Raw genomic sequence first — 8908 nt, 5'->3', positions numbered from 1 at the left:
CTTTTTTATTGAAATAAAAATAAAAAGTTTTCTTAAAAGAACTCAAATGGATAATACATTAATTATGTACATACAATATATGAAATTTAATTATAAATCTTAATTATTAATAATTGCTGTTAATTAATATTACATTTCGAAAATTTATAAATATTATCTGTTACTCAAAAAATTGCATTTATTTTGGGTTAAAATTGATGAGATATCGACTTAAGATATTAAAAATATGTCAATGGGTTAGTATCAAAATTGGGCTCCACTTCATGATATAATTTCCTGCATAACTGTTATTCAAGGTTTAAAGACATACATACACGTACAAAGTACTTGAACTTCATTCCAGCTACTTATTAAAAATATTTTAATGCTGTGAACAATACTTACTTAAATTTGTTAGAACTCCAATAACTCAGATAAACACATTCTAAATCAAACTAGTGTAAGTACATGTGTACACATACTACCAATATTGCGTCTGTAACATACTTCCCGCACTACTATACATGAATTCTTAAAAAAGGATTGATAAATTGATAGCATTACACGACCAAATCATGTAATTACCATTAGGTGTTAAATAACCATCATTCAAGTATTCTCAACAGAAAATTTGGTATAAATGATTTCTCAGAACACAGCAAACAGCAACTCTTCCTTACCTAATCGGATGTACCTCCTGAAAGTGTAGCAAGATTGTAAACATAAACATAGTTCATGAACTCACAAAAACACCTAAGGTCTATCAAAATTCCATCATCTTGGTAGCCGAATCCTATGACCTCCGAGAAACTTCTCGTGCAAGAAAACCGAATCAATTCGCTTTTTGTACCGTATTGCACCATTCTGTTAAAACTACATATCTACTGCTTCCATAAATTTAATTCTACCTAAAAACAAATTGGCAACAATTTGAGAATGTGTATGATATGTAAATACGAGACAAACACTAGAAACACTAATCGACGAGACTAGAAGGATAATCTTTTTATTATTACTAAATAACAGGCTATAAATGTATCCCGACATAAAAGATCTATTATGCGCCTAAAAGTCCAACTAATGCATTTTTAGACTATTCATAAATATCGTAATTGCTGGGGGCTTAATTTTACTAATTGATTTTCCACCAAGATCCCGGTTCTAAGGTAGTCAAATCTACGTCTTGCCGCACAGCACTGTTGTACTTCTTGAAAACAGTTGTATAAAACATTTTCTGATGTTTCCTTCTCCTCATGACAGAGTGGACAGATATCACTTTTTAACGCACCTGCATTCTTCATGTGGTAATTGACTCTACAGTGTCCTGTAAGAAGTTTAATATAGAGTTTAATATCGTTTCTGCTAACGTTAATGATAGCGTCAACTTTGATATGTTCAGGATCAATGAATCTTCTTGCTGTCTCATGTCTTTTTGGGCTCTCCATTGTTCAAGTATCTTTCGATGCTCCCGTTCACATACTAAGGTATTTATGAAGCTATTTGTTACCTCGTAGAAGGGTTTTGGACCAATAAATGGAGTACCATATATGCACCCTTCTTTGCTAGCGAGTTTGCTATTTCATTGCCCTCATGCCCTTCCTGTCCCGATACCCACATAAGAGTACCGCAGTTTCTCGATGCTAGTGTATTGAAAAGTTGAAAGCATTCCCAGAACAACTATGATCCGATAAACTTAGTGAAGCAGATGAATTATCATCTGCAGTAAAGAGTAGAACTTTTATTCAGACATTATCTTCAGATCTTCGCAATTATAAACATTGGTAAAGCTGATATAGTCTATCCACTACCTAACTATCTATCTATCCACAGTCTACTCCACTGGGGTCTCTAGTTTTTCACGTCAAGAATGTGGGTTATTTTTAGTCCATATGTCATTTGTGTATTGCGATAATTATTAAAATAATAAATTGATTGAAATATGTTTCTTGCCATTATTTCTGGATACAACTACATCAGATACAAATTTTTCAAATTGAAAAGTTTGGTTTTTATAAATAGATTCTTGTATTAAAAAAAAATTTTTCAGAACTTGTCCTCGGTAATTATTAAAAGTTTGTAAAAATGTTTTTAGTTGCCTGATTTTGAACCTAAAGATTAGGTTTAATAAGAAAAAAAAGAAATGAGTTCTCAGAAATCATATAACTATTTTGCAGTCCCCATACCAAGATTTCTTACTTTTCAACGCGTATTTCTTATTTCAACATCCTATAATCGACGTCTATCAATGTTCCGCCATCTCCAGAGATTTCACTGCCGAGGTATTCAAACCTGGCCACATCTGCAATATCGGTGCTGCTACTGCGCAGTACTGTGCTACTATTTGAATTTATTCTCATTGATTCGTCTTTTCACAGTTTATTACTAAGCCAACCTTCTTGGCCTCGTTTTCTAACAAAGTAAGTTGCTGTCGCATATCGCTATGACGGTTTGACAGTAAAACAACATCGTCCCAGATAATTATTTACCAAATTATTTAAAAATCTGCCTCGGATAAATCAATAAAAATATATAAAAGAAATAAAAAATAATAATAATTAAAAATATACATTAATGTTCATTTAAAATTTTATTTAGAATTGTGGAAATTATAAGAGTACAAAATTGAGCATTATAAACGTAAAGAAAAATAAAAATTATTTTTAATAAAAACTAAAATATTGAACTACAATAAAATATAAAATATTGTGAAGTAATTTTTATTGAAATTTAAAAAAAAAATAAAAGCTAATTTTAATTGACAGAGCAATAAGTTTTTACAAGCAAAATAATAATAGAAGTAATATAGAAAGTGTCCTGATTACTATAGCAAAGTCCTTTTCTTCATCAGTTTTCCAAAACGAAAATATCAAGTCGCCAACCTGACAAAATTATTCCATAGTTAACTAAAACAAAACATTTATCCCAAATCAAGAACCTTTAGCAATATATTTGAGTCCGAATCATAATGGAGAAGAAATAAGAGAAAAGTAAGAATGAGAATAAATTTTTGTAGGTTAATTAAGCGGGCACACGCCTTGCCAAATTTCACCGAATATATGATTTGGTGTTATTCTCATGGCCTTTTTATTAACTTTAACATTTCGTATGCAACCCTTGAAAGTCTTCTTAGTTTTCAGACCCGGTGCTTTATTGAATGCTTGATGACCACCCAGGAACAATGGACGATTAGTTTTTGTATTTATTGAGCCTTCAGTACCAACTCCTGGAGTATTATTGATATAATCGACAGCTATTGTGATGACGTATTTTGATTTGACTGCATTGACATTACGCCAATTGCCATCACAATAACTGCCATTATCTGGCAATGTATAATTCGTAAAAATAATGTTTTTACCGTCCGATTTAACAGTAAACCATAGAATATTATCCATTAACTCCAATATCATATATGCATTTCTACCATGCACAGAGAATATCAAACCGTCTGGCTCGCGTGGTCTAAAATCGAATTCGAAGTTAAAGTCTGAACCAACAGTAAAGCGTTCAAACAATTTGATGTAACCAGTTGGCTTGTTGAAGAAGAAACCATCTTCAACTTCATCTGAACATGGTACAACATGATGTGGCATTGGTTCTTTTTCCAAAGTTGCGCCATTGAACTTAATGTCACGCATGCAACCATTAAAGTGCGTAGTGTTAGCACTGCTTTCAATATTAAGATGTACACTTTCTTCTTGGAACTTAGGTACACCACCGAGATAGATTGGGAATTCAACCATCATTGCACGTTCATCAGCTTCCACCGAAGGTTCTTGTTCTACTTCATCTATTATAAGACTTAATTTGCGGTTTGTACGCACAAACTGGACTGTATGCCACTTGCCATCATTCAATTCTTGCTCACTGGATAAGTTAGCGAATTTTTGGCCAACGCGCAACTGATGGTAGATCTTACCGTCCAATAAATATACAGCAAAGTAATCATTATGCCGCTTGTCGCTTGCATAGAAGAGCAAACCATATGGATAGTCTGTACGGAATGTAATGCTAACATCATAATGTTTGCGTAATTTAGCGGGCAGTGTATGTATTTCAAGACGTTGTTCTCGTGTAGCGACAAATCTATAACCGGCTTCCGAGAAATCTTTATCGAAATTTGGATTAGTTGGCAGTTTACAACGTGGATCTTCTGGCATATTCTGATGAATTATTGGTTTTGGTTTACTTGTAACAGCTGGTTTCGGTATTATTTCGGCGAACTCTTCTGGTCTTTCCTCTGCTTTGATTGGGGGACTGGATGTAGTAGTTGTGGTCGTTGTTGTTGTGGTCGTTGTTGTAGTAGTAGTTGTTGTTGTTGTAGTTGCTGGTAAAACTGATGCTGTAGGTGTTGTAGCTTTTGTTGGCATAATAGTAGTGGGTGCTGGTTTAGTCCATTGAGTTGTAATTGGTGCAAGTGGAACTTTGGGTACAAGTTCATTTTCACCACGTGGGAAATATACTGGCACTTTTGATGTATCATAAGCTGAAAAAAATTTAAGAAATATTCACTGTTTTATATTTAAAATTATTATAAAATCACATACCCAAAATATCACTGGGGCAGTTATTAATATTGCCATTCTTTTTCTCAGTACTATCAGCAAAGTTTATTATTTCTCCATTTATTGTAACATCGCTTATGCAACCAACGAAATAGGCTGAAGTGGATAACGCACGTGGAGGTACTATGAAATTATCCGGTAGGCCACCAAAGAATATATCTCCATTATTGATCAATAATGGATTTGGTGTAATTGATGTGCTAAAATATACACAAATATATTTGAAATATAAATTCTATGAAATATAAAATATAATAAACATTTTAAAAATTTGAAATATAGAAATAAAATAATAAAATATAATATATATATATAACATCAACATATATATAAAGCAACACAAAATAAAATAAAAGAAATCCCACTTACCGTTTGTCTTCCACATCATCGATTGATAGCCTCAAATGATTTTCATCATGACGTACAGTAACCACATGTTCCTCTCCGTCATTTAGATTATTCATATCAGACATAAGTTCGGTACCCATACTATTCAATATTAACGCGCCATTATTCAAAGTCAACCCAATTGTAGAACTTTGATCATGATTGGCAGTATAGAATAGCACACCATCGCGTTGTCTTGTTTTAAATTTCAAATTAATATTGAAATTGTTTCGAGAAGTCACATTTGTTGTAGACAAATAACCATATTCATTCGGCGGGAAAGCTAAAGTTGTTGAATACTTAGGTGGACAACCCTGCTTCACGTCAACAGCATTTATATTTTGGCCCAAATCCACCTTAATGCCAGCAATGCTCACATCATCTATACAACCATCGAAGTTTTGTTCCACAATAGCGGAATGATTGCGTTTACCAGGATAACCTCCAAAGAACATACGTCTAATTGCCGGCATATTTTCTTCAGCTTCTGGAGGAGCTTCTTCCTGGGCAATTATAACATCGTCCACTTTCAATAAACCTCGACGTCCATCACGCTCGGCCACTACACGATGCCATTCATTATCATTGTAACGATCATTGCTACCAGTGGAAACCATATGTTCGCCCAACTTATACCGGAAGTACACACCACCATTAACTAATTCTATAGACATAAAGTGGTTGCCTCGCCCATAGAAGAACATAAGGCCATCTTTAGCATCCTTAGCTGCTTTAAAACTGAACTGTACGCTTGAACGAGATTTGAAATTATACTGTGTTGCTTTCAGTGACACAAATCCATTGCCGCTGAAACGATAACCAGTCGGTGGTATATCCTCGCTAACTAATTTATTGCGTTTATTTGCACCCAAATTATTATCCTCACCATAAACGAAGTTCCATAATCCAACATTTTCGTCACCTATGCGTAAATCTTCAATTTCTCCCACAAACGAACTGGAATGTATATCTTCCGGTGGCGTAAAATCTGCCGGCGGTGGATAGCCTCCAACAAACAAGCGACTATTGCGATCAACGTTAAAGACATTGTTAGGACCTAATAATTCACCTTCACTGGTGTGGTCTAACACAGTGCCATTAGCCAACTGTTCCCGTATTATCAGTTTAGCATTTGATCCAGTACGATCTACTACTACTTGATACCAATCGCCATCGGCAACATATTTATTATTCGTTATACGTTCGGGTCCGTTGCCTAAATCAATTGTTAGTATTGGATAACCATTGACAATTTCGATAGCCATAAAGTCGTTATTCTTTTTGGCAGGTGCCGTGCTAGCAGCTGTTTTGTTATCGTTACCCAAAAACATAAGGAAACCATTAGGATTGGTAGTATTGAAGTATGCTGATACTTTGGTTTTTGTAGCTAGAAGTGGTAATTTTTCTGGTGGTTGTATTTCCAGCACAGTACTTGGCACGAATTTGACGCCAACTTTAATGTCATTCGCTAAACGACGTGCGTGCTCAATTTGGCGTTTCAAGTTTTCAATATTTTCACCTAAGTCCTGTCCGATTCTTTCAACTTCAGCTTGCTGGTTACCAACCGTATCTACTAGCTCTTCCAATTTTGGTATAGCATTTTTAACACTTTCTAGTTGGCTCTTTGCTTGTGATATATCCTTTGTTGTCATATCAATATCTTTTGATATATTCTTAGCCTTTTCTAAAGCCATTGGTGTTTGCGTAACAACTGGTTTTAAAATATCTAGAACCTCCTTCATTATCTCCAAAGCGTCAGTTGCGTTTCTGTTGGAATTCTTCCAAATATCCCGTTGCAAATCAGTTGAAAGCGGTTCACGCGCAATATTAATGTCCTTCAAACGGTTTTCGGTGTTTTTATTCAATTCTGTAATATCATTAACCTTAGTGGCGGAAGCATTAAGCCTTGGTTCTAGGTCAGTTTGAACTTTTGATAATGAATCACGCGCTTTTTGTAGAAGTTCAGCAGAATCCTTATCGGCACGTCCAGCTCGATCGCCTATGCCTTCAGTGATTTCAGTTGCATTGCCTGCAGCAAACTTAGATGTTTTAGTTAAGTTCTGTGCGGACAACACTGCATCGACAATATTAGTGTACGCTGTTGCAGCCTTTATTGCTGGTTCTGCACTTGTTGTCATATCGGCATACTGTTGCGTAAGAGCCTGTGCCCTTACACTTAAGTCTGCAGCGTGTAATTCTGCTTCCTGTGTAGTATTGGAAGCTTCCATATGTTCCTTTTCCCTATCAGGCAACTCATTCTCAATATTAACGTTGATATCCTTTAAGTCCGTAAAAGCTTCATTTAAGTCACCTAATGATCTATCAATTGCCACTAATATGAGATCTCCATTTATGAGGAAGTTGCCAGCTTCTTCTATATTTTTGTCTGCTTCCTTCTGCTGATCTAGAACAGTATCGAACTTTGAATTTTCAAATGCAAGTTTGTTTTTCGCATTTTGTTTTTCGACTTCTCTAGATACATTTTGCGCCTGCAAACTCCATAAGTAGAGATCCTCTAATTTATCACTAAATTCACCAATATCATATTTTAATGAATCCAATGACTTATTTTGATTCTTAATAGGTAAGACAATTTGATCAATTTGACCAAATAGGTCCACAGATTTCGTTAACAGATTTTCATTTGGTACAAGATTTAATTTTGTTTCGTTAATGCGATTCAAAATGTTTTGGGCATTTTCCAGTGCCGCGTCAAGTTTTGTACTAGCAGCAGCTTCCAAATTGCTTGATAAGGCTTCTACTGCAGCAATAGCGCTCCTGGCTTCTTCGTTGTCTAATCTTGACCGTTCACGTAATGCAGTCACATTTGTGTACAGCACTCCAGATTTTATGCGACTGTCTAATGCATTTTCTGTATTGTGATTCACTTGTTTATTATATGCTTTTGCTTCAGATTCCAGTTCTGCAATTTTATTTCTAGCAGGTTCTAAGTTAACACTTTGTGGATCCAAGTTCTGTACATCAGGTGACAGTTTATCAGCTAAGTCGTTAAAGTAATTTAATTTCTGCGTGGTGAAGAATGCTAAAGCGACAGATTGGAATTCATCAAGTACTGGATCAATTTGATAACGTAAGCGATCGGTTACATCTAGAAGTGCATCGTGACATGAGTCACACTTTAAGCAACCTTCATCTTTAAGTAACACCCAACGGTGTGGACAACGATCACAACGATCTCCAATAACACCAGGCAAACATTCGCATTGCCCAGTAAATGGATTACAGCCAAAACCACGAGAATAGCCCTGATTACAGCGACATGGTGTGCAACCTTCTCTGGTATAGTTCCAATGATCCACAGCGCAGCGATCACATTGGCGACCTGTTACGCCAGGTTTACAGGAACATTTACCTGTATGATCATCACATTGCGTGTAATTGGAAGCAATACCACAATCACAAGCACGACATCCCATTCCCGAATCATAACCATAATGGTCAGCTTCACAGCGATCGCAACGTTCACCGATAACATGATTGTGACATTTGCAATCGCCAACAAACGGATCGCATTCCAAAGTGCCTAATTCCTCGCAATCACAACTCTGACAATTCTTCAATTTAATAGCGTCTCCGTAATAACCTGGAGCGCATAAATTGCAAGCTGTGCCTGATGTATTATTTAGACAACGCAAGCATTCTCCAGTGATAGTATCGCAGGAGCCGGGTTCGACAGGATTTATATTACCAGAGCACTCACAAGGCTTACAGTATTCACCTAACTGTTCTGGTAGACCATAAAAACCATTAGCACAAGACTCGCAGCGTGCACCTGTATAACCTGTTTTACACTCACAATGAATTTCATTACCGGATTCAGAAATTTCGCAACTAGTAGCAAAATTGTTTGCATCATAAGGCAAAGGACAAGCGCATATCATACAATCATGCGGACTTCCATTCGTTGCGTTGCCATAATAACCTTCAATACACAACTCACAATGATCACCCGTGGT

At 35.8% G+C, this 8908-nt stretch overlaps 3 protein-coding genes across 3 annotated transcripts in view; all 3 read right to left on the bottom strand.

The window, feature by feature from the left end:
- The window catches only part of LOC119673210 (dual specificity protein phosphatase 18-like), a 21600-nt gene extending 19264 nt beyond the window's left edge, over positions 1-2336 (bottom strand). Inside the window, exon 1 of the mRNA XM_038084447.1 lies at positions 2269-2336. Within this exon, the coding sequence (XP_037940375.1) occupies positions 2269-2336 (68 nt within the window). The remainder of the gene's footprint in view (positions 1-2268) is intronic.
- LOC119673288 (lipase member I-like) overlaps positions 1-8908 on the bottom strand; it is a gene marked incomplete in the record, with an annotated part of 638721 nt that overhangs the window by 455369 nt on the left and 174444 nt on the right.
- The window catches only part of LOC119673207 (laminin subunit alpha-like), a 9426-nt gene continuing 3195 nt past the window's right edge, over positions 2678-8908 (bottom strand). Inside the window, exons 2-4 of the mRNA XM_038084444.1 lie at positions 4914-8903; positions 4527-4744; positions 2678-4465 (exon numbers count right to left, since the gene is read on the bottom strand). Of these exons, the coding sequence (XP_037940372.1) occupies positions 2994-4465; positions 4527-4744; positions 4914-8903 (5680 nt within the window). The 3' untranslated portion in view covers positions 2678-2993. The remainder of the gene's footprint in view (positions 4466-4526; positions 4745-4913; positions 8904-8908) is intronic.

This window comes from Teleopsis dalmanni, chromosome 1 (assembly GCF_002237135.1).
Source record: "Teleopsis dalmanni isolate 2A chromosome 1, ASM223713v2, whole genome shotgun sequence".
NCBI classification, from domain to species: Eukaryota; Metazoa; Arthropoda; class Insecta; order Diptera; family Diopsidae; genus Teleopsis; species Teleopsis dalmanni.
This window is presented reverse-complemented; position numbering and strand designations above follow the sequence as displayed.